The sequence below is a fragment of the Bolinopsis microptera genome, chromosome 8, assembly GCF_026151205.1.
Source record: "Bolinopsis microptera isolate Bmic1 chromosome 8, MBARI_Bmic_1.0, whole genome shotgun sequence".
Taxonomy (NCBI): Eukaryota; Metazoa; Ctenophora; class Tentaculata; order Lobata; family Bolinopsidae; genus Bolinopsis; species Bolinopsis microptera.
Genome location: NC_087079.1, coordinates 1,242,447 through 1,268,213, shown reverse-complemented (window position 1 = coordinate 1,268,213; position 25,767 = coordinate 1,242,447). Strand labels below are relative to the sequence as shown.

The 25,767-nt window shown below is 40.6% G+C and overlaps 2 protein-coding genes across 4 annotated transcripts in view; one reads left to right on the top strand and one right to left on the bottom strand.

Moving 5' to 3' along the window:
* LOC134819844 (ER membrane protein complex subunit 1-like) overlaps positions 1 to 23,968 on the bottom strand; it is a 30,377-nt gene extending 6,409 nt beyond the window's left edge. Inside the window, exons 1-20 of the mRNA XM_063829994.1 lie at positions 23,883 to 23,968; positions 23,530 to 23,759; positions 23,113 to 23,260; positions 22,817 to 22,978; positions 20,761 to 20,864; positions 20,536 to 20,663; positions 7,302 to 7,488; positions 7,063 to 7,173; positions 6,700 to 6,821; positions 6,361 to 6,515; positions 6,052 to 6,163; positions 5,835 to 5,921; positions 5,585 to 5,653; positions 5,237 to 5,342; positions 4,929 to 5,006; positions 4,680 to 4,787; positions 4,275 to 4,464; positions 3,924 to 4,054; positions 3,539 to 3,696; positions 3,274 to 3,366 (exon numbers count right to left, since the gene is read on the bottom strand). Coding sequence (XP_063686064.1) covers positions 3,274 to 3,366; positions 3,539 to 3,696; positions 3,924 to 4,054; positions 4,275 to 4,464; positions 4,680 to 4,787; positions 4,929 to 5,006; positions 5,237 to 5,342; positions 5,585 to 5,653; positions 5,835 to 5,921; positions 6,052 to 6,163; positions 6,361 to 6,515; positions 6,700 to 6,821; positions 7,063 to 7,173; positions 7,302 to 7,488; positions 20,536 to 20,663; positions 20,761 to 20,864; positions 22,817 to 22,978; positions 23,113 to 23,260; positions 23,530 to 23,759; positions 23,883 to 23,968 — 2,565 coding nt within the window. The remainder of the gene's footprint in view (positions 1 to 3,273; positions 3,367 to 3,538; positions 3,697 to 3,923; positions 4,055 to 4,274; positions 4,465 to 4,679; positions 4,788 to 4,928; positions 5,007 to 5,236; positions 5,343 to 5,584; positions 5,654 to 5,834; positions 5,922 to 6,051; positions 6,164 to 6,360; positions 6,516 to 6,699; positions 6,822 to 7,062; positions 7,174 to 7,301; positions 7,489 to 20,535; positions 20,664 to 20,760; positions 20,865 to 22,816; positions 22,979 to 23,112; positions 23,261 to 23,529; positions 23,760 to 23,882) is intronic.
* On the top strand, positions 14,943 to 20,295 carry LOC134819710 (furin-like protease 2). Of its 3 annotated transcripts, none has more exons than XM_063829803.1 (8): positions 14,943 to 15,094; positions 15,292 to 15,466; positions 18,188 to 18,395; positions 18,560 to 18,763; positions 18,895 to 19,058; positions 19,213 to 19,335; positions 19,496 to 19,625; positions 19,804 to 20,295. In XM_063829803.1, the coding sequence occupies exons 1-8, from the start codon at positions 14,957 to 14,959 to the stop codon at positions 20,141 to 20,143; spliced, it is 1,482 nt and encodes a 493-aa protein (XP_063685873.1). In that variant the 5' UTR covers positions 14,943 to 14,956; the 3' UTR covers positions 20,144 to 20,295. The 3 variants fall into 3 exon arrangements, with proteins under 3 accessions (XP_063685873.1, XP_063685872.1, XP_063685871.1); XM_063829802.1 differs by having other exon boundaries at positions 15,277 to 15,466; XM_063829801.1 differs by having other exon boundaries at positions 15,277 to 15,466; positions 19,213 to 19,340; positions 19,501 to 19,625; positions 19,804 to 20,209.
* Positions 23,969 to 25,767: the final 1,799 nt, after the last annotated feature.

Below are 25,767 nucleotides of genomic sequence, written 5' to 3'. Positions count from 1 at the left end.
AGCAGAACCTGTCTCCAAAGAGACTGAGGGAAGAGAGCATTGTGAGATGACACAGCAGTCAGCACTTAGACAGATCAGGTAAGCAGAACCTGTCTCCAAAGAGACTGAGGGAAGAGAGCATTGTGAGATGACACAGCAGTCAGCACTTAGACAGATCAGGTAAGCAGAACCTGTCTCCAAAGAGACTGAGGGAAGAGAGCATTGTGAGATGACACAGCAGTCAGCACTTAGACAGATCAGGTAAGCAGAACCTGTCTCCAAAGAGACTGAGGGAAGAGAGCATTGTGAGATGACACAGCAGTCAGCACTTAGACAGATCAGGTAAGCAGAACCTGTCTCCAAAGAGACTGAGGGAAGAGAGCATTGTGAGATGACACAGCAGAGGAGGGAGCAGAACCTGTTTCCAAAGAGACTGAGGGAAGAGAGCATTGTGAGATGACACAGCAGTCAGCACTTAGACAGATCAGGTAAGCAGAACCTGTCTCCAAAGAGACTGAGGGAAGAGAGCATTGTGAGATGACACAGCAGTCAGCACTTAGACAGATCAGGTAAGCAGAACCTGTCTCCAAAGAGACTGAGGGAAGAGAGCATTGTGAGATGACACAGCAGTCAGCACTTAGACAGATCAGGTAAGCAGAACCTGTCTCCAAAGAGACTGAGGGAAGAGAGCATTGTGAGATGACACAGCAGTCAGCACTTAGACAGATCAGGTAAGCAGAACCTGTCTCCAAAGAGACTGAGGGAAGAGAGCATTGTGAGATGACACAGCAGAGGAGGGAGCAGAACCTGTTTCCAAAGAGACTGAGGGAAGAGAGCATTGTGAGATGACACAGCAGTCAGCACTTAGACAGATCAGGTAAGCAGAACCTGTCTCCAAAGAGACTGAGGGAAGAGAGCATTGTGAGATGACACAGCAGTCAGCACTTAGACAGATCAGGTAAGCAGAACCTGTCTCCAAAGAGACTGAGGGAAGAGAGCATTGTGAGATGACACAGCAGAGGAGGGAGCAGAACCTGTTTCCAAAGAGACTGAGGGAAGAGAGCATTGTGAGATGACACAGCAGTCAGCACTTAGACAGATCAGGTAAGCAACTATCCTTATTACTGTCTTCAGTGTACTTCATCGCACAAAGTTGATCTTTACTATCGCTACAAGGTCGATTAGGGCTCCAATCTACACAAATTTAAATGCTATTTATTAAGGACACAGCACCTGAAACTAACTCTTATTTCAGGGGTTAAGACTGTTTGGAGAGAAGAAAGTATATGTTAACTGTTAAGAGAGAAGATAGGAACTCTTTGGAGAGAAGATGGGAACTATTTGGAGAGAAGATAGGAACTATTTGGAGAGAAGATAGGAACTGTTTGGAGAGAAGATAGGAACTGTTTGGAGTGAAGATAGGAACTGTTTGGAGAGAAGATAGGAACTGTTTGGAGTGAAGATAGGAACTCTTTGGAGTGAAGATAGGAACTGTTTGGAGAGAAGATGGGAACTATAATTTGGAGAGAAGATAGGAACTGTTTGGAGTGAAGATAGGAACTGTTTGGCGAGAAGATAGGAACTGTTTGGAGTGAAGATAGGAACTATTTGGAGAGAAGATAGGAACTGTTTGGAGAGAAGATGGGAACTATAATTTGGAGAGAAGATAGGAACTGTTTGGAGTGAAGATAGGAACTGTTTGGAGAGAAGATAGGAACTGTTTGGAGTGAAGATAGGAACTATAATTTGGAGAGAAGATAGGAACTGTTTGGAGTGAAGATAGGAACTGTTTGGAGAGAAGATGGGAACTGTTTGGAGAGAAGATAGGAACTGTTTGGAGTGAAGATAGGAACTGTTTGGAGTGAAGATAGGAACTGTTTGGAGTGAAGATAGGAACTGTTTGGAGAGAAGATAGGAACTGTTTGGAGTGAAGATGGGAACAGTTTGGAGTGAAGATAGGAACTGTTTGGAGTGAAGATAGGAACTGTTTGGAGTGAAGATAGGAACTGTTTTGTCAGTTATTTAGAATATATATTCGCATTTTATCCACACTATATTTACATTACACGCACAACGTGATATCGTTATCAGTGCAGTGTGTACAACACCAACTACACCGATCAATTGCCAATCTGCGAAACATTTAATTAATTGAAATTGTGCTGTATATGAGTGGTGATTTCGCTCTGAGAATCAGGGTCAGTAGCTCAATTGGTAGAGCAAGAGACGCGAAATCTCGAGGTTCTGGGATCATTCCCCAGTTGTCCCTAGTTTTTCAGAGTTAATCATCACATATAGACAGCATGAGAGTAGGCCTGGCCATCTCGAAGTGATAATAGGAACTGTTTGGAGTGAAGATAGGAACTGTTTGGAGTGAAGATAGGAACTGTTTGGAGTGAAGATAGGAACTGTTTGGAGTGAAGATAGGAACTGTTTGGAGAGAAGATAGGAACTGTTTGGAGAGAAGATAGGAACTGTTTGGAGAGAAGATAGGAACTGTTTGGAGAGAAGATAGGAACTGTTTGGAGAGAGGATAGGAACTGTTTGGAGAGAAGATAGGAACTGTTTGGAGAGAAGATAGGAACTGTTTGGAGTGAAGATAGGAACTGTTTGGAGTGAAGATAGGAACTGTTTGGAGAGAAGATAGGAACTGTTTGGAGAGAAGATAGGAACTGTTTGGAGTGAAGATAGGAACTGTTTGGAGTGAAGATAGGAACTGTTTGGAGAGAAGATAGGAACTGTTTGGAGAGAAGATAGGAACTGTTTGGAGAGAGGATAGGAACTGTTTGGAGAGAAGATGGGAACTATAATTTGGAGAGAAGATATGAACTGTTTGGAGAGAAGATAGGAACGACCGTAGGGTACAGACTACCACTATACAGCACTATTCAACTAACTGACATTATCAGACTGCTTATATCAACATAAATCTCATGTTGCAAATGATTTAATGACGAGTGCTTAAAGGACCATTGAATACGGGTTTTATTGTGGTTATATGACAGTATAAGTGTTTGTTATAGATTGTTCTAGTACATTAATTGCAGTTGTGTTTTGCGACATTTTTTGTTGCTTTTCCATTCATTGAGAGGGTAAAACTTATTTTGAGTGCGCTAAAGGATTTATAAACTTTGCTCTTAATTATTTGCTTGCGTAACATCTTAATACGATATAGTTACTATTATATACTCTTACTGAAAATCCCCCGAGTTTCAATTCGTTATATTATATCAATTAAAGTATCATAATTATGATTCTTTTTGAATCATATGTATATCAACTGTGGACACATACCCTTGCAAAATAGAGGTCAGTTCCGTAAGCGAAGAGGAGAGATGTGGACTCAAGACCGGTAACACCCGTAACCATGCCAGTGATATCTTGTAGCTAAAATAAGTACATATCATATCAGTCAACTGCAGCAAAGTGCAAAGTGCAAACAGATAGATTTCAAATTTATCTTAAACATTATCTGATCTGTCAGTGAATACCATGTGACATAATTGATTCCATTATGTTATTGTGATCGAAGTAAATAACACAATTCGGGGTACCGTACCGTTTTGTTGTAGGTAACGTAAGACATGGGAGCTAGAGCAAGTTGCGGGGTGTAGGGTACCAGCTGTTCTTGTCTGTCCTCAGCTGTGGGGATGGTGGGTCTGCGGGGGTCCAGTAGGGCCTTGGGTACCAGAGCTATCCTGCCTCCTGATTCAGCAACTGAGCAGAGTTAGTAGTGTTAGTAGTGTTAGTAGTGTAGTTACCATGATTACGTGGTAGTTACCATGGTTACGTGGTGTGTAGAATGTGAAACTGGCTTACACAAGGTGTGTTTGACTTAAGTTGCTGGAAGTTCAGGGAACATTTATTAACCCAGCTGTACTTGATATGAGGGCTTGGAGCAATCCTTCAGTATAGTTTATTGACTACTACATGACATGACTTACAAAGTACAGCCCGGTTAGTGATGGACTTGAGAGTAGTTGTAACAGCGACAGCAGAGAGGGGGGAGGTGGCGATGTAAGCTTGTTGGATTGAGAAGGAGGGGGTTCGGGGGAAGAGGGACGAGAACTCAGTCCTGAGGGAAGGAGTAGTATTAGTGAGGTACTGTTAGGTACAATAGTTACAAACTGTGGTTTATAGTTTCATTACATGCAGAAGTGAAATAATCTATTATTAAGTAATCAGATTTTTAAATTTTGAGAACTTAAGAAATACATAGCACAAACTTGTCATATAATATAAATAGCACTTAATAATAATGTGCTAGTATAAAAGCTAATTTAACTGCTACATACGTGTTAGGAGCGCTGGGTAGGAAGAACTCCACGACCACCACCTCGTATCTCCTCAGCTTGCTGCACCAGATGTGGTAAAGTAACCAGTTCTCCACCACCAGGAGGTGCACTGGACCAGAGTACTGTTTGTGTCGGGCGTGGTACAGCTGGGTGCCGGATATCATGTCGTACAGCTGCACGTCCACCAGAACTGAGAGGTGGAGTTAGTTTAGCGGGGGGCCGGGGGGGGGGGGGTTAGTTTAGCGGAGGGGCTGGTATTTAGCGGGGGATTCTAGCCTACTTTAACAGACATAAAGGTGAGATTCAACATTTAGATCAATGTTGTGTTTCAGATATCCGAGCAAATCTACAGGTCAAATATAAGAACTTGTTATGCTTAAAAGGAAATTTAAAAAAAGTAAAAACCCTTGTCTCCAGTTCCTGACTCTACTGCAACAGCCATCACATTGGGGTTGATGTACTTGTGAAGAACGGACCTGTCCCCTAGTACTCTACCTTGAGAGTAAACTGCGTCTGTGGTACAATGGGAATGTTAGATTAATTCAGGCAAGAGCTGCAGTTATAATTTCTTGAGTGTTAGATGGGCGACTACATACCTTGTACCGGAGCGCTGATGGGATTTAATTGTAATTATCATCTGTATTTAAAACTAACCATTAGTAGCTTTACTTTTCACATCTAATATCTTGTCTCCTCTCAGATGAGCTGACCAAGTTTCTTCAACTCTTGTTCCTGCGATTAGAACGTTACTTACTATTTACAGTGGCTATGATAGGCAAATTAGAACTATCAAAAGAAACCTCCAACAGTTTGTGCTATCTTATCAATAATCCATACATTACAAATTCAAACTCATCCACAATCGACCAACCAAAAGCTGGCCCTGTTTTTTTTTCAACTTAAAACTTATATGATCAGCTTTTTCAGTCCTCTTCATTCTTTTCCTTAAATGTTGTTCCTACCTTTGAGGAAAAATCCCTTGAGTTCCATCTGGTCAGGGTATACGAGAGTGAAATAGAGTGGGAGATGTTCCACTAGCTTGTGAAGTCGGGGAGGGTAGGTGTGTACCTGGAGTAATTAGTTAATTAGTTAATTAGTTAATGAGTTAATTGTACGATATGCTAATTAGTTAATTAGTTAATTGGATGATAAGTCGATTATATATTGAATGTGTAGATCATGGCCATATCTACTTTAATCAATTAGAAAATATCATCGCAATTTTAGGTTCTAACTATGTCTCATTATGCAAGACATTTATGACATATTCTTTAATAGAAAGTTCTATTCAAAATGTAAAAAACCAGTACCTCGTTGTCATCCGTAAGAATCAGCATGACCTTGGCGAACTCATTATCTTCTACAGCAGTCAGCTGAATCTGAAACCATATAAAATTAGAAAATTATGTAGATCAGTAGTTTAATTTCTAAACGACAAAATAGGAATAGCTTAATTCGACAACGAATTGAACACCGTTAAATCGTTAATAGTATTAACAACAATATTGTGTTGAATAAATAATATTGTGTTGTATAAAAAGACAGTTTCTACGTCTAAACCTGAGCTAGTTTAGACTCGAACTCTTGTCTGTACTGCAGTGATCCATCAAGGGGGTTCAGAACCGTCAGAACTGCTTTCTTACTGTCCTGTGGTAACAGTGTTACGATGTAGAACACAGATAATTTAAAATCGAATGATTATGAAAATGTGTAACTAGCATCATCAAGGAGGGAATAACAACAACATTTAAAAAGGTTCCAACTAGAAGTAACTCACTAAAGAAGTGCCCAACACAGCAACCAGGGCTGGGAGAGGATAGTGAGAAGCTGATCTGATCATGTGCACTTGGTACTGTCCGTTGGAGAGCGGGGCGATGTTATCTAGATACCTGACAGGGGTTTGGTTGGTATTTTGGGGGTATTTAGCAGAGATTTTAGAGAGGTGGGAATTTATTTTGAAGTGAAAAGAAGTTGCAGAAGATTAGCTAAGGAGGTCATCTTATTGTGCCTATTCTACAACACAATGATAATCTTATCCCTGTACAACCAACAGCTTGATCCAGAACACACGCTTAAAAAAACAAACCTGCTCCAAATAATACGAGCAGTGCCGGAATGCAGCACGTGCACTTTTCCACAGGTGGAGATTGCAAAGATCAACTTGTTGAGGTTGAAAGAGTCCCGCTCCATCTCCGGAGACACATCAATAAGTGCCGTTCCAAAGTACAGGTTTATGAACTTCTGTTAGGGGAAAAGAGTTAAATTAATACTACTGTTAAAGGAAATACTACTCATTGGTTGAACATTCATATTTAGCAAACTTTTATTTGGATTAGCATTTTTATTTACTCTGGGTTATCAGCAAACTCGCAGGTACCAAAGAAGACGACGATACCTAAATGAAATTAACAGAGAAACATGGTACCTGGAGATCTTGCAGCTGCATGGTGATTCGTTCAGTCCACAGCTTGATAGGGTTAGTGTGGCGGTGAAGACTGACAGGGATAAAGGAACTGGCAGGAAGGTCCAGTAAAGTAGCCGATACAACTGGGATAGTTTATACATTACATCATACATTATACATTATAATAATTATAAATTATATACATTGTACACTTACACAGTAAAGTAGCAGATACAACTGGGATAGTTTATACATTTACACAAAACACAAATGTTATAAATTATAATCCTTCAATCTGGGACACTACACTTAAATGTCATGAAATTGAGAGAAGACAGCTACAAAAGGATGAAAATTGAGAAAAGACAGCTAAAAAAGACTGACCAGAAGAGAGACTCTCCTCCCTGATCCAGCCACAAGTTTCGTTACTTCCAACAACTGTCACAGACTGATCCTTCCAAGTGAGAAACAAACCTGGAACTCTCACTGTTGTCACTGAGGGTACAGGTAAGTGAGGGGGGATTGATAGTCTAATTTGGTTAATCTATAGCTGCTACTCAATGATAATTTTAACTAGATCGTCGTAGCACATTTTTGGTTAAATAAGGCTGGATATGACGTACTCAGACTACAAGGATGAGAGGCAGTAAGAGTAGTCATGCTGAGAACACCTCCTCTTCCCTCTGCTAACTCTCCTAGAGAGTAGGAGTGAGCTTCGAACCCGTTAGAGAGCTGAACTAGAGACACAGTGTGATCTGCACGGGACACGAGGGCGATGTGATCTGATCCTACCACTTGTCCTATAACGTCCTGAGGAATTTGTAGAAATTAGGAAATATTTCTCTTTAATTTCTGTGGAGAATTACCTTATTATGGATTAGTCTTTACAAGACCGTTAATTCGGAGGGAAAAACCTTTTCCTATTTGCGAAAAAATGAATTTTGAAGGTAACAAAAAGTAAGGATATTATAGGGATAAGTTGACTGGAACACATGTGATCGTGAGGAGTAGATTAGTAGATAATATTCTTCTATAAAATCTCCATTTTATTAACAGCTTTTTGGCGCAGGAAACTGTTGAAGTATCTTAAACCCGGCATAAAGGAATATTCCATGTATAAAGCTGAATTTAACTCCTAAAACCAATTTCTATGATTTCAATATATATTTCAAAACCAAGTTATCAACACGCTGCTATCAATTATTGGTTATCTCAATAACAATTAAGGTTTCCTGGCACGAGCTGACATAACCTGATAACCCCACCTAACCTCAATCCTTTGAACTCCAACCTGACCAACAATCCTACCTTGGCCTCTTCTGAGTCGGGATGTTTCCATTTTATTTCATAGAATATAACCTGTTAGGACAAAGTTGCTCAATTAATTTTCCTCGTTCAGTTTGTAATGCACAGTGATCTGGTGAGGAGATGTGTTTATCTTAAAACTGTGAGGTATAAAAACCTTGCAATTCCTTATCCTGACTTTTTAAACTCCTTATCTCACGCCGCCCACCATTACAAATTGTTCTAAATCTGTCTCAGTCTACGTCACTTATATGACTTCAACAACTAATGAAATTCCACTCAATAAAACTATTGGCAAAGGTAACCTGACCTGTGTGAATTGCTATATATTTGGTTTATATATTTATGATAGTCGATATAATATATACTAATTGTGTTCTATTTCAGAATGTACCACAAACATGTTGTCTGTGGGGTTTGATAATTACTTGTAACAACTGGTGTGTTTCATTGCATAGTGATCCATTTAAAGTTAACAAGTGGTAGCAGAGAAGGACGCAATGGCACCCCCAGAGACAGTTAGAGTAACTAGTAATTACAAAGCCCCACCGGCATACAGTGAGGATCAGGACTACTGCAATTGGAAGTTAGACCTGCAGCTGTGGCAAGAGTTCACGGGTTTAGAGAAAAAGAGACAAGGAACTGCGTTGCTCTTAGAATTGAAACAAGGGAAGATAAAGGATACAGTACGATCATTGGGGAAAGATGTCCTAATTGCAGAGGATGCAATAGCGAAGATTTTAAGTCATCTTGACAAAATCTATTTAGAGGACTCAGCTCAAACCTGTTACCGAGTTTACGGTAAGTTTGAAAAATATGTGAGACCAGAAGGGTTGTCTCTACAGAGTTACATATCTGAGTTTGAGAAGTTGCTAGCGGATCTCAGGAGACACAAAATCACTCTTCCTGAAGCAGTTCTGGCCTACAGATTCCTTAACAGCGCTAACCTTCCGTCAGAAAAATATGATCTCGCTTTGGCAACTGTAAAGGATCTTACTTATAAAGATATGTGTGAAACGATCGGGAAAATCTTCTCCGTCCAATCGAACCTTTCCACACCGCCTGCGTCAATATCAGTGAAGGTGGAACATGAGGAATGTAACTATACATACAACTCAACCCCAAGAGGTGGACGAGGAAATTACAGAAGGATGTCAAGAGGACGTGGGAATCATCATCATCCGTATAATCGACAAAAGAGTGCGTATACTGGATGCTATGCTTGTGGCGATAAAAACCATATTGCAAGATGGTGCACAAGCAAGAACAGAGCTTCTTCAAGTTCAACAGATAATGCACAGTATTTCGCACAAGATGGTGCTGAGAATGTTACGGCCATGGAAGCAGAGGGTGCATTCTTAACATTCATGGTGGTGTCTGAATCTGAAGATGTTGTTGAGATTCCTGAAGAGTGCCTGATGAGTGATACGAACCTTGGTTCTCTTGTATATGAGTCATTAGCATGTGCAGTTATTGATTCCGGATGTACAAAGACAGTTGTTGGTAGGAACTGGGTGAATCACTACAGAGAAACTCTGGAAGAAAAACAACTGAAAATGATGGTTAGTGAACCTTGCTCGACGCCTTTTAGATTTGGGGATGGACTCGAAGTCATTTCCACAGAAAAGACTATCATCCCTGGGCGAATAGGAAAGACAGATGTTCGGATAGAAGCAAACATTGTTGAGAAAGAACTGTCATTGCTTCTCAGTAAAGCATCGTTAAAGAGAGCTGGTGCTGTGTTGGATTTCACAAATGATACAATGAGATTCAGTGGAGATTGTGTTGATTTGTTTGAAACTAAATCAAAGCACTATTGCGTTCCTCTTTGTAATAAAAGACGCATGACCATTGGGCCGCCAGATCGAAAGACCCCACATCTGGTGATGACAATCAGCGAAGAAGGTTTGTTTGGTACTGACGAAAAGGAGATTAGGAGGAAAGTGGAAAAAATCCACAAACAATTCTCACACCCTCCTAGTGATAAACTGAAAACATTGCTGAAAACTGCAGGATTTAAGAGACCAGAATACATGAAAGCAATTGATGAGGTATCCAGCAGTTGTAAAATATGTCTGATGTACAAGAAACCCAAGTCAAGACCAGTGGTGGGTCTCCCAAGAGGAAAGGTGTTCAACGAATGTGTTGCAATGGACCTTAAGAATGTTCCTGGCACTCCTAATGTGTATATCTTGCATATGATTGATTCGGTGACAAGATATTCAGCAGCTAGAATAATCTACAATAAGAAGAAAGAGACAATCATCCAAGGAATTTGCTCTGGATGGATATCCATCTTTGGAAATCCAAAGAAATTCATGGCTGATAATGGTGGAGAGTTCGCCAATGAGGAGTTTACTGAGATGTGTCAAAGATTCAATGTGGATGTGCAAAATTCAGCTGCCGAGAGCCCTTGGAGCAATGGGATTGTAGAACGTCATCATAAGATGCTGACAGAGATGATGGTAAAAACGAAGGAAGATTCAAAATGCAACTGGGAAGTTGCATTGTGTTGGGCACTAAGTGCGAAAAACTCCATGCAGATGTTTGGTGGGTTTTCTGCAAATCAGTTGACAATGGGCCGTAACCCTTCACTTCCGAATGTCATCGATGATAGACTGCCAGCTTTAGAAGAAACAACGGTGAGTAAAACCGTGGCTGATAATGTTAATGCAATGCACAGTGCAAGGCAAGCATTTGCAAAGTGTGAAAGTAGCAACAAGATACGTAGAGCTCTGCAAAGCCAAGTTCGGACAAGCAATGATGAGTATTATAGCAACGGTGAAAAGGTGATGTACAAGAGAAAAGGATCTGCAAAATGGAGTGGGCCAGGTGTTATACTGGGGAGAGACATTACTCATTTATATATTTTAAAGCATGGAAATCAGTATTATAAGTGCAGTGCATGTCATCTAACCAGGGATACAACAACAGGATATCCCATTACCTCAGAGTCAGTTGTTGGGCAACCTAACCCGAGTATTGTATCAAGTTCACCAAAATCCCCATTAGAGACGCAGAGAAATTTCCTAGAGGATCAACCATCTTGCTCTATGGAAACAGCAGTTTCTGTACCGGAAACAGAAACACTGCCTCAAAGTGAGACAACAGCAACAATCAGACCTCAGCACAAATCAGGACTTCCTAAAGCAAGAAGTCACGTGGAGTTTCTTCCAAAGTATCCAGAGGAGGATGGTGAGATCTGGCATAAAGCTTATATCCATAGCCGTGCGGGAAAATCAACTGGCAGTTACAAAAACTGTGTAAATATTCAACTTGATGGTGAGGAGAGCATCCAATGTGTGGATTGGTATGAGCTTGCTGTGAATTGGAGAGATGACCTGTCACCAGAAACAGAAGAAGAGGTGTTGATGTCCAGTGTGAGTATGTATGACCAAGCAGTTGTAGATGCCAAGCTAGCAGAGCTTGAGAAGTTCAAAGTAAACAAGGTTTACGTGGAAGTTGATGCAAACGAACAGTCCAATGTTGGTGTTCGTTGGGTAATTACAAAGAAAGCAGAAGGTTCTGTTAAAGCTCGTTTAGTGGCACTTGGTTATCAAGAAAATAGTAGCAACATACGAAAGGACTCCCCAACATGTAACAGGGACTCTATAAGACTGCTCCTTACAATAGTTGCAACAGAAAGTTGGAAGTTACAACACATCGATGTTCAGGCTGCCTTCTTGCAAGGCAAGAAGATTTCAAGAGATGTCTTCATTATTCCTCCGAAGGAAGCTGAAACGAGGAAAATCTGGAAACTGAACAAATGTATTTACGGGTTAGTAGACGGACCTAGAATGTGGTATGTTGAGCTTCGTGATACTCTAGTGAAGTTAAATGTTGTGGTATCGTCATATGATGAGTCATTCATGTTCTGGTATGATGAAGGAAAACTCGAGGGTATCATTGCTGTGCATGTTGACGATCTGATGTTCAGTGGAAGCAAGAAGTTTGAAAGGGAAGTTATTGGGGAACTGAAGAAGAAGTTTCGTCTAAGTACGGAGGTCGAAGTTGAATTTGCTTATACTGGTCTTGATGTAAAGCAAACACAATCTGGAATTCTGGTATCACAACTGGGGTATGCAGACCAGATTTCAAGAATAGAGATCGACCCCACCCGAGTGAATCGAAATACGCTCCCAATCAACGAGAAAGAAAAGCAACAACTGAGAACTGTGTGCGGACAGTTGTTGTGGGTATCAACACAGACACGGCCAGATGTAGCTTATGCTACATGTTTTGCTAGTAATTCTGTGACTGAAGGGACCATCGCAGATTTGAAAATGGTAAACAAAACAGTAAAGTTCTTAGAAAAGAATCCTCTAACACTCAGGTTTAAGAAACTACTGTTGCCTGAGTCAGTCTTAGTGGTTTTCTGTGATGCATCGTATGGAAACTTGAAGGATGGTAGCTCTCAGGGAGGCTTCATAATTTTCCTTGTTTCGCTTACAGGAAAATCTTGCCCCATTACATGGCAGAGTAGAAAAATCCGGAGAGTATGTAAAAGTACTTTAGCAGCGGAGAGTTGGGCAATGATCGAAGCAGTGGAAACATGTGAGTTGATCCAAGCTCAGCTGAGTGAGATCATGTTATCTGGAAAACTTGATGTCATTGTAATGACTGATTGCAAGTCTCTACATGATGCTATCCAAACCTCGAAAAATGTTGATGACAAGGGATTGAGGATACCAATAGCTTGCCTGAGACAGCGAGTGAACAATAGTGAAATGACAGTTCGTTGGATTTCAACAAAGAAACAGCTTGCAGATTGTTTGACTAAAGCTGGAGCTCCAACTTCACTGCTACGGGAGGTATTGTCGTCAGGAGAATTTGACAATGAACTGTTTAGAATTGTATTCCAATAATAAACATTGTATTCAAAGTTTTTAATATTGTGTGTGAAGGATTTTAATAATCTTAATAATTTGAAACTTAAAGAAGTTAAAAGAGTGAATATATTGGTATTTGTGATTTATATAATGTGCTCGTTTAAAAGAGTGAATATATTGGTATTTGTGATTTATATAATGTGCTCGTTTAAAACGATTTTCTATTACATGTTGTGCATGTATCCACAAAGAGGGAAGTTATATTTAGAAAGATTATAGTCTTTCTTGTGACACCTTTATTTTATATTTAATATTTTAAATCTTTCAAAGCCTTTTTAAGAAAGAACGGGAGATTGTGAATTGCTATATATTTGGTTTATATATTTATGATAGTCGATATAATATATACTAATTGTGTTCTATTTCAGAATGTACCACAAACATGTTGTCTGTGGGGTTTGATAATTACTTGTAACAACTGGTGTGTTTCATTGCATAGTGATCCATTTAAAGTTAACAACCTGTACTATACGGCTGTGTGCTTCAAAGATCATATTGCAGTCTGGTAACCACGTTTTTCGTTTCAATGTAAGCCTCTGACACTAGAATCACATACATGTACATGTATTAAGACGCAATGAAACTACCGGACAACGATATATGGGGACTTGCCACCCCATGGCAACATTAAAATATATCGACTCTGTTACATCGTTTCCTCAAATTATTTGTTATATAGTAGTGTTGAAAGTATTGACTAGAATCACATACATTGTACATGCACCTTGTCCATGTCAACATCCACTTTAAACACACACACGCAGCTTGTCAAGGTGTCTTTATTCCTATTTAACATTCCTTGACAGAGTTGTAACAGGTTGTACAGTAGCAAGAGTGTTATATAGCAGGTATCTAGAACTAGTGCGCATTGTGCGTCTCAAGTAGGGTTTCTGTGCAGCTAGTACACATTGCACATCTTCTACTGTTCATTGTGCTGTATAGATCATTTTATTTTGAGGGACCATGTTTGTTCACTGGTTGCGGTATTTCTTGCTCTTCGTTTGACAATATTAAAATTCCTCTTTAAATTAGTCCGCCTTGGATTTTTTACAAGTCGTTGTACATAGTACATACATAAGAAAGTCTTATTATGTTAATTTTTACAGTAACTGTATCGTTATTTCTAACATTTAAATTCGTCCCACAATGTTCATTATTTCTCGTTCAACACACATGTTAAGAGAATGCAAGGAAGCATGCTAAGAATGTAACTTTATTTAATACACCCCTTGCAAACTGACCCCTCTATCCTTTATATTATGTGTAAAATGAGATGACGCTAAACACTTGAGTTATCTTATTTCCCGTGAGTAATTCATTTAGATTTGTGTGTGTGTCGGCGTGTAGGAGTGTTTGCTGTTCCTATTAGTACTCTATTTGTTGTGTTGGCAACCCTGACCAGGAATGATGAAATGTACATACCTTCAATTCCTGAGAGTTCTGGCTATTCTTATTGTTATTTTGTTCATTACTTGTACTGCTGGATAAAAACATATGTCCTGATGCTGGTAAGGGCTGTTGTACTACCTTTTTTGTTGATGCTATTTTAATTTTTAGGAAATTCGAGCTATTCAGAAATCTGTACACCTTATTCTGACAGATTTTAATGCTATATGACGCGACTGATGTGATCTGTTTTTGCTAAAAATAGCCGCTCTGATCACGTACTCTTTTACTCCCGGATATTCAACCCTAAATAAGCGGCACTACATTTCAGTTTTCAGAACCTTAAATTACAAATTGAATTGGAAGTTGAGTAGGAGATTTTCTCATTCTCGTGGCAATGATTTAAATAATACGAGTCATAAGACAAAGTGACAATTAGGACATCATCTGTTTGCCTGTCATTTCATTTTGACTAAGTTGCTGCATTTAATCGTATAACCTGTCAGAATTTTCCTACTATATTTAAATACTATCTTTTGTTGTCACGAACAGACGATTTTTCGGCAAATTTTTGATTTGTTATAACGCCAATCCAATCACAAACGGCGAGCCAACAACTTAATAATATAGAAGTGCTATGTTACCCTATACCTGCAAGGGTAACCACTTCAGATCCTCATCACCACTTTTATCAGGCCATGTTCCAACTTGTGCTGCTAAGTTGTCTTTTAGTTCGGATACACAGTATACGAGATAGCGGCTTTTACTTACTGGATGAAAACAAGGAGTACACTAACAATGGACTTCTCATTGCAGACAAGATCTCTCATCATATGGTGAATATTTGTGTTAGTGTTGTTATTGGTGTTAGTGTTGTTAGTAAATGTGCATTACCACAACGTTATCATAGCTGAAGACAGTGAGATAATTGTTAGTCACTAATAATTATCTCACTAATAATGTTAGTGGTTTTTATTCGTGTTGCATGTCCCCTCACTCCTTACTAATCCCCACCAAGAATCCTGATCAACAGATAGGTTCAGTGTGTGATGACAACTTTGACGACACGGCAGCCACCGTGATCTGTAGGGAGATGAAATTCAACACTTCTATATCCTTCGCTTCTGGGTCCAACACGGAGTACACTAGCTGGAGGATGAAGAAAGACTTTGATATCGTACTAGACGACATTACTTGTGAAGATCCAGGTACCTGGTACACGGTTGCTTTACGGCTGAACATAACCATCAACCATTCCATCATATTAATTAAATTTCATAGAGCTGTATAGAGCACAACCCTCCTACCCCCAGATCTGTAGCGCCGAATAACCCTTCAACCCAAGATATGTAGCCCTGAATAACCCTCTCTCCCCAGATCTGTAGCGCCGAATAACCCTTCAACCCCAGATTTGTAGCCCTGAATAACCCTCTCTCCCCAGATCTGTAGCGCCGAATAACCCTTCAACCCCAGATATGTAGCCCTGAATAACCCTCTCTTCCCAGATCTGTAGCGCCGAATAACCCTTCAACCCCAGATTTGTAGCCCTGAATAACCCTCTCTTCCCAGATCTGTAGCCCTGAATAACCACCTCTATTCTCTCCCCAGATCTGTAGCGCCGAATAACCCTTCAACCCAAGATATGTAGCCCTGAATAACCCTCTCTTCCCAGATCTGTAGCGCCGAATAACCCTTCAACCCTAGATTTGTAGCCCTGAATAACCCTCTCTCCCCAGATCTGTAGCGCCGAATAACCCTTCAACCCTAGATTTGTAGCCCTGAATAACCCTCTCTTCCCAGATCTGTAGCGCCGAATAACCCTTCAACCCCAGATTTGTAGCCCTGAATAACCCTCTCTTCCCAGATCTGTAGCGCCGAATAACCCTTCAACCCCAGATATGTAGCCCTGAATAACCCTCTCTTCCCAGATCTGTAGCGCCGAATAACCCTTCAATCCTAGATTTGTAGCCCTGAATAACCCTCTCTTCCCAGATCTGTAGCGCCGAATAACCCTTCAACCCCAGATTTGTAGCCCTGAATAACCCTCTCTTCCCAGATCTGTAGCCCTGAATAACCACCTCTATTCTCTCCCCAGATCTGTAGCGCCGAATAACCCTTCAACCCAAGATTTGTAGCCCTGAATAACCCTCTCTTCCCAGATCTGTAGCGCCGAATAACCCTTCAACCCCAGATATGTAGCCCTGAATAACCCTCTCTTCCCAGATCTGTAGCGCCGAATAACCCTTCAATCCTAGATTTGTAGCCCTGAATAACCCTCTCTTCCCAGATCTGTAGCGCCGAATAACCCTTCAACCCCAGATTTGTAGCCCTGAATAACCCTCTCTTCCCAGATCTGTAGCCCTGAATAACCACCTCTATTCTCTCCCCAGATCTGTAGCGCCGAATAACCCTTCAACCCAAGATATGTAGCCCTGAATAACCCTCTCTTCCCAGATCTGTAGCGCCGAATAACCCTTCAACCCCAGATATGTAGCCCTGAATAACCCTCTCTTCCCAGATCTGTAGCCCTGAATAACCACCTCTATTCTCTCCCCAGATCTGTAGCGCCGAATAACCCTTCAACCCAAGATTTGTAGCCCTGAATAACCCTCTCTTCCCAGATCTGTAGCGCCGAATAACCCTTCAACCCCAGATATGTAGCCCTGAATAACCCTCTCTTCCCAGATCTGTAGCGCCGAATAACCCTTCAATCCTAGATTTGTAGCCCTGAATAACCCTCTCTTCCCAGATCTGTAGCGCCGAATAACCCTTCAACCCCAGATTTGTAGCCCTGAATAACCCTCTCTTCCCAGATCTGTAGCCCTGAATAACCACCTCTATTCTCTCCCCAGATCTGTAGCGCCGAATAACCCTTCAACCCCAGATTTGTAGCCCTGAATAACCCTCTCTTCCCAGATCTGTAGCGCCGAATAACCCTTCAACCCCAGATATGTAGCCCTGAATAACCCTCTCTTCCCAGATCTGTAGCGCCGAATAACCCTTCAATCCTAGATTTGTAGCCCTGAATAACCCTCTCTTCCCAGATCTGTAGCGCCGAATAACCCTTCAACCCCAGATTTGTAGCCCTGAATAACCCTCTCTTCCCAGATCTGTAGCGCCGAATAACCCTTCAACCCCAGATTTGTAGCCCTGAATAACCCTCTCTTCCCAGATCTGTAGCCCTGAATAACCACCTCTATTCTCTCCCCAGATCTGTAGCGCCGAATAACCCTTCAACCCAAGATTTGTAGCCCTGAATAACCCTCTCTTCCCAGATCTGTAGCGCCGAATAACCCTTCAACCCCAGATATGTAGCCCTGAATAACCCTCTCTTCCCAGATCTGTAGCGCCGAATAACCCTTCAATCCTAGATTTGTAGCCCTGAATAACCCTCTCTTCCCAGATCTGTAGCGCCGAATAACCCTTCAACCCCAGATTTGTAGCCCTGAATAACCCTCTCTTCCCAGATCTGTAGCCCTGAATAACCACCTCTATTCTCTCCCCAGATCTGTAGCGCCGAATAACCCTTCAACCCCAGATTTGTAGCCCTGAATAACCCTCTCTTCCCAGATCTGTAGCGCCGAATAACCCTTCAACCCCAGATATGTAGCCCTGAATAACCCTCTCTTCCCAGATCTGTAGCGCCGAATAACCCTTCAATCCTAGATTTGTAGCCCTGAATAACCCTCTCTTCCCAGATCTGTAGCGCCGAATAACCCTTCAACCCCAGATTTGTAGCCCTGAATAACCCTCTCTTCCCAGATCTGTAGCGCCGAATAACCCTTCAACCCCAGATTTGTAGCCCTGAATAACCCTCTCTTCCCAGATCTGTAGCCCTGAATAACCACCTCTATTCTCTCCCCAGATCTGTAGCGCCGAATAACCCTTCAACCCAAGATATGTAGCCCTGAATAACCATCTCTCCCCAGATATGCCGTTCTCCAGCTGTTCGATAGTAACAGAGCACGACTGCCAGCAAAAACACGAGCAGGTGTTCCTCTGGTGCGGGTGTACCCCTGGTGATTATGTGCGGCCCCAATATAAGGGTTGTGCTCCGTGTCCTGAGAGATCTGTGGGGTCTCAGGATGACATCATGTCTTGTGTTTGTGGGGTGGGGACAGTCTGGGAGTACGAGGCGTGAGTTATATATATTGTTAATTAAATAGGAAACTGGAGGGACAAGTAATCTTTTATTCGAAGTCCTTTGGCAAATATCAAACTTATTTGAGTTTAAAATGAAAAATGAGAGTTCTTTGTCCAAAGCAGTAAGCATGTTTCAATAAACCGGCCCCCACTCTCAGTTGTAACGAATGTCCAGTAGACACGTACAAAGACGCTGTAGACGAGTCAGCGTGTCAGAGCTGTCCGGAACACTCCACCTCTGAACCAGGAGCCGAGATCTGTACATGTGATGCGAGCTACTTCTGGAACAACGGGAACTGCTTCAAGTGCCCTGCTCACACTGTTAGTTCTAGGGGCAGCAAGGCACTTATAGAGTGTATCAGGTACAACTAGTCAAGTCTACTTTATTACATTGTAACATCAGGAGCTGATTAAGTTATAATGTGATTTAAGTTATAACATATATGTATAATGTCCTGACACGCAGTGAACCTCACACCCCCTAACTGCCCAGTTGTCCGAGTGGAAGTTCCCCGATACACGGCAGTACTGCATGCAGCTGTGCAGCAGGGCTGTACTGGAACACTACACACTGTACCACGTGTGGTGTTAACACTTACAGTACACAACACTCTACTGCCTGCTCTCAGTGCCCGCAGAACACTGTGTCTGAAGCTGGTTAGTAGATAATTAACACAATCCACATGTTATCCTTTTAAACCAGTATTAAACCAACTATTTCATTGAATATTTCTCCCAAAACCATATCTTGTAAGTTGTATTTTATCGATATAAAGTGGATCAGGTGAAAGTAAACCTGACAATTCCACAGGATCAGCACACTGTACGCACTGCCCACAAGGTCATGTTTGGCAGGACTACTCCTGTGTTAGCTGTCAGGACCTGGATCACGACTCCTGTCCGAGATGTCCTCCAGGGTACAGCATCACTCCAGGTAACCTGAACTAACACCTTAGTAACACCTTAGTAACACCTTAGTAACACCTTACCCCACACGTCTGATTTATTAACAACCACTTGAGTTCTTATAACCAACAAGTTCTGTTTCTCCCAATATTGGATAGTTGTATTTATTAATGCGTCCTTGTTTTAAGGTAACATGTGTATAGAAGACAGGGTGCCCGGACCCGAGAAACACAAGGCTGCTGCTAAGAACTGGTCCACAATAGTGCTGGGAATTGCACTTGTTGTGTTATTAGCATTCGTTATTATTCTAGTCTTCATGTGAGTGCAACACACAAATAACTTCTTTCTTATATGCAGCTATTCAAACACCAAATATACAAAACAATGGTCCCTACATCTTCTTGCAATTAAAATAACATACATCCAACATCTCTAACCATTTTCAGTTGAAAAAGTAATAAAACCCCTAAATCCTAACCCTACACCACTTATCCAGGTTGTTTAGAAACAGGAGACGAAGTCCCCCTAAGTCAGCAGCCCCGCTAGTTCCCTACCATGTAGTACGAGAGTCTGAGTCCTACTCTCCCTACGAGGAACCAATCTACGAGCGGCCTAATGCACCTGATCAGAATGTCATATACGACGATCCACGAGCAGTGCAGTACGTAGAACCAGATGCAGATCCAATGTATGTGCAGAGTGATAGGGGGGAAGTGACTGAATATGTGCAGGCAGAGACCTGTGGTGAGCCGGGGTATTCTGTGTTCTGTGGTAATGCACAGGAACCTCAAGGGAACGGCTTTACTGACATAGATAATATCTATGACAACATTTGAGAGCAATGGCGAGGAGGGGATTTTTAATTTTAATTTGAACGTTTTTATTTTTATCGCAAGGCGAAATTACTTTTGTATTATTGTGTACATTTTTTGTGTTTGAATGTTTGTTTTTATCTTATGTGTAAAACTGTTGAGGTTTTGTAGCTTTTAAAAGAATGTTTTAATGCATGAATAAAACCCAAGAATTAAACTTCCAGGTCAGAATATTTAAGGTTTATTAAACGCAAACTCAAATTCATTGTGATTGACTACACACAACTCAAATGATGCGTTTTACTACTATAAGGATAAGCAGCGAATATCCTCTTAGCTGAAGTCGTTCACTGCAGATATAATATGTAGATAAATATACAGAAAACGTAAAAAGTAGAATAATGATCACAACTGACCTTGCTGATAGCTTTGACGGCCCGCATAGCTCCGTCCATAACAGCGATAACAGCAGACATTTGCTTTCCAGACACAATGTAAGCGGACTTTCCCGCAGCGCTAATCGAATCTACACTCCATGTAATACCTGAAAGTGAGCAGTAAAAAGACCCCATTTTCCTTTCTTAACTCCGAATGTTTTATTCACAGGCACTTTCAACTATCCAACAGAATTTAAAACTTACCAATATCTGAGAGTTTTACTTCAAGGAAGGAGTCTTCGCCGATCGTTTTGTAGAAAACTGAGTCACCTTGTAAACCGGCAATGCTGTCTTCTGATGTCACAAGCCTGATTAGTTGTCAATTTTAGAAATAATTCCGGACGGTGTCCCGTGAATGATAGGATATCTTGAAAAACGGCATAAACTTCCATTTCAAATTATACAGCAGCGAGCAGTGAGTAGTGACCCTACCTTAGTCAGTTGAAAGTCTGATAGCATATGTGATATGTTCTGTTTGATTTGACCAAACTAATGCCTTTCATTGCTTTATAATTATTGGCGTACAAACGTAACGTAACGTACGTGCGCGCGGACCTAATACATACGGCTCTTACATATCTAGAAAAAAGTTTTCGCGTGTTCCTGAACCGTAATTCAAAATTTTGTCCGCAGGGCGATTTTCCGCCGCGCTAACCGTAAATTTTAAATTTAAATTTACCCAATCAAGTTTCGGAATGTCTTTATCTGGAAAACAATAATTGTTACTTCTTTAGTGGAGCACACTTATTATTATCTCCCACGTGACAACAACACGTGATGTTCGCCTCTACGATATATGTTTTCATGCTTTTATAAACTTCGTTACTATGCACTCTTTACACCATATTACTACACATCACGTTTTAATAAAGTATGAATCAGTATGAATTCATGCTGGTTCATATTTACAGCTACGGCGTTTTTAATTCAGAGGAATAAATGTTACGAAGGGCATTTATTTCTATACAATACGATACTGGAAACGTCTGGGGTTTACAAGTTATCGTTATGTATCATTTAATCATTTAATTATATAAGCATGAAGACCTTATAGTCTTCCGTAAGGGCTGCATTCACCTTCGAATTGCAGGTTGCATGTCTAGGTTTTTTCTTCCATGTCGAGGCGGAAAAGGTGGAGGAGATCACCTGCTCCACGATGGCATCTGATACAATACAATACAATAAGTGGAGCACAGAAAGATAAAACCGTGTGTGTAACAGATTAATCTTGCCTTGTTTACTCTAAACAATGTGTAATCCTTTGTTGGGTCATATTCCACTAAGGACTGAGGTTACCACAAACACGATGGCATCATTGTTTTGAATTGCCCTTGTACAGGCAACAATGTTACCAGATTGATAATTTGTTTACCCATGCACAATAGAGGTACTGGAAGCTGTATATCCGGAGTAAACTTTGATGGAGGGAAAATTTTGAAAATGTCCTACCGATAGGACATTTTCAGATTTCAGCTTTCCGCGGCCCAAATTTCACTGTTTTCACTGAATTTTTCCTGAATGGCCATCTAGTAAAGTCACTGAGGATGGTACAAGACACGATTGAGGTACTGAAAGTTCTATTCCCAAAGAAAGGCTTCATAAACGGGAATTCCTTTTAATAGAAGAAGAGATTTTGAGAGATTTTTTAAGAGAAGCTTTCCTGCTGTCTCCTTGACCAAAATATCGCGGTTTTGGCTAAAAAGGTACTGGAACCTGTATATATCCGGTAAAAACTTTGATGGAAGGAAAATTTTGAAAATTTCCTTCCGGTATACCTACTATACCGCGGTATAGTAGGACATTTTCAGATTTCAGCTTTCCGTGACCCAAATTTCACTGTTTTAACCAGTGGCATAGTGTAGGGCCCCGCTGACCCCGCTGTGCGGAGGGCGCCATCTTAGGGTGGCGCCAAATCGTCGTTTAAATGTGGAACAACTTTGAAAAATTTAAAACTGCAAAACGTTTCGATCTAGAAACACACTTTTTAAAAGATTTTACCAGTGTATCCTCTAAAATCACCTAATTTGTCCAATTTTACGTTTCTACTCTAAGAGGGGGAGGGGGCCAGGGGCGTTAACAGGGAGGCGCTTTTTCAGCGGGGGGCGCCAAAATACAACGTTACTGCACAGTGCACTGGTTTTGACTGAATTTTTCTTGAATGATCGTCTATAAATATCACTGAGGATGGCGTTTGAGGTACTGGAAGTCAGTACCTCAGTGCAGTGTGCGGTGTGTGTTCGATAAATAAAGTTCAACTTACTTAATCCCCTGAGTGGTCGACGGCAATGCAGCTTCAGCGACTTGTACAGTATCATGATTTGCATCGTATTTAATGCTCACTCCTTGAGCTGTTGAAGGGTCGAACAGAAATCCCTCAACTTTAGATCCGGATCGCATAAATCCCGCAAGCTTCATACTGGGCCTAAAAGAGGAAATAGCTGTGATACAGTGCAATTATTATGTTTACTAGTCTATAACCTGTTACATCAAAAAAAGGGGGAGAAATCGAATGAATTTAAGACATCAGTTGATAGAACAGAATCTAAATTTGCTCACGAGATATCGATAGGAGAAGAGCCAATGTTATCATTTTTGCCCCAGTAAACATTGTTACGAGTGACCCTTATCATCTTTTCATACGACAGGGAGGCGTAGAAGAGGAGACCATCTTCTTCGTGGTGTGGTGTATCCAGTGTTAACATTCCTGGAGGAGAATATACATGATTTAAATTTAATTTGTTTTCAACAAAATGAACTACAGTGTTTTTAGAATCTTGATATTATCCTTTTAAAAGTAATGTCAACTCACTGTCATAATACAAAGTAACACTTGTGCCACGTCGACAGTAGTCACATCTATGCAGTAAACGCTTGACTATTGTTGCAGGCAGGCTCATCAAATAGAATAGATGAGTTTTTACTGCCACATTCGAAACAAATCTATTTCATTTATGTCTGTACCCGAATGCCTACCTGTTAAGATATCCCAATGTCTGTACCGGTTGGTACTGTGGTATGTTACCACCTCCTCTCCGCATATCACAGGATCCACCGTCACTGTGTCCTCCTCATTGAACTTGCGTCTCCACATGATGGCACCAGTTTTTGGGTGCAGTGCTGCAAGGATGTTCTTCTTGGTAATCACTACAATAGCACGGGAGTCTGCAATGCGGTGCTCCACTGCTCCCACATATCGCTGGTGCCTGAATAGAGTTGAATTTTAGATATGTACTATACAATCTAGATCCAGATACTTTCAGTGACTTAAATTATTTCTCGACAGTAGAACATTCAGGATTTTAAAATAGAAAAATTAATTAACTAACCAGTCATAGAGCCCAATCTGATCCTCGTAGATAGACTGTACAACGGCTATTAGGACCAGAACTAGAAGGACAGTCCTTTTGAACATCCTAAGAAAAGCTCGAGATAAATAATAAATCTGAGTGAGAGGTTAAATCCTATATTTTCTGTTTAAATGATTTAAAGCAAAAGACTGACATTAAAAAACTCTGGCTAAAATTATTAACTAATGCTAAAAATATGTTTCATCAATGTGTTGTCTAAACAAAAATCAGAGAAGGATTGTGACTATTTGTTCTAGCAACACTTTTTTAAATATATACATTAGCTTTTATGAAAAACATCTTGAAAAATCTACAGGATGAAGAAAGGTGACCAGTAACTCTGTTCATGTTGGTCATGTAAAATTACTCATGTAATAAATATTGCCTTGACATGATTAATTTGAGTAGGCCAGGACTTCAATCTTACTATATTATTTTTGGATTCGCCCTGCAAAAAATGTAACTGAGAGCCACTTTCCCGGCCCTGGCAAGCCATAGATCTTTCTGGTTAATGATTTTGTTGTACAATCAACTGTCCTTGCCCCCCGAAGCTACCAGGAAAGATATACACGAGAAGAAAAACATCTAAAGGGACTGGTCAAAAACCCCAATTAAAGGGAAGCTCAAAAGGGTCTACTTAAAAGTCAGTGACATGGAACAAATTATAACGTTCAAGAATATAAATCTACTAATTGTGGGTATATTAAAGTATATTAAAATGTAGGTTTTTTTTCCGATTTTGACCCGGGGATATACAGGGTGGGCCAAAAGTCAGAGGGCATACGTTGGCCTTAATAGCTCTACCGTGTTTTATATTTGAGAGCTGTTGCTTTGCAGATGGCATACTGTACTTACTGGTTCGAGGATTCTGTCGTCAAAATTTGAAAATTCGAATATTTTAGACCACGCCCATTCAATATTAAAACACCTACCTTACTCGGGAATATAATGACTGGGATAAAATGGTGGGTTTTGGAAAATTCCGCCATATTTTTCCCGGTCATTAATTTTCCCAGTCATAAATTAACCCGCTATAATGTTCCCGAGTAATGTAAACTAATAGTAATACATTTTGATGCTTGGTGGGCTTTGGAAAATTCCGCCATATTTTTGCCGTCATTAATTTTCCCAGTCATAAATTAACCCGCTATAATATTCCCGAGTAAGGTATAGGCCATATTGTTTTCTCTGAACATGCTGAACGCCTAATTTTTTCAGAGACAGTAGATTATTAAATGTTGCTTATGATCTGAAAACATGAGGCACAACGGATTAGAAATGACGAAGTTATCAAGCATTTTCGGCATTGTGACACGACACCGTGACACGACACCTTAATTCGGCACCCTTAACAATTCCCATAACATTTTACGGGTGGTTAATTGGGTCACCTAATCACGTGATTAGGTAAACCAATCACCTGATCACACGTCATGAATAAACTTGTTATGCTTCATATCTCAGTCATCTGAGAAGCTACAATTCTTTTTCCAGGACAAACGTATTTCGAATGGCCAAACACAATTCATTAAAATTTAGCTTGATCCGACTATTCAAACTATCAAATAAATGCAAAAATGAACCTTCATTTGAAAAAAAAATGAACTCGAATATTTTTCGATTTGACAAATTCCTCGAACCAGTGGTGGTAAGTCATACCAGAAAGAATTGTTTCAAATGGGCACTCAGTGACTGAGCTATTAAGGCCAACATATGTCCACTGACTTTTGGCCCACCCTGTACTTTAACATGGTTGCCCATATTAATTAAGCAAACTAAGGTGGTCTCAACAAGTATGAGACAAGAAATCAAATTTATAACAATGAAATGCTCATTTTGTGAATTAACTTTCTGTCTTTGACTG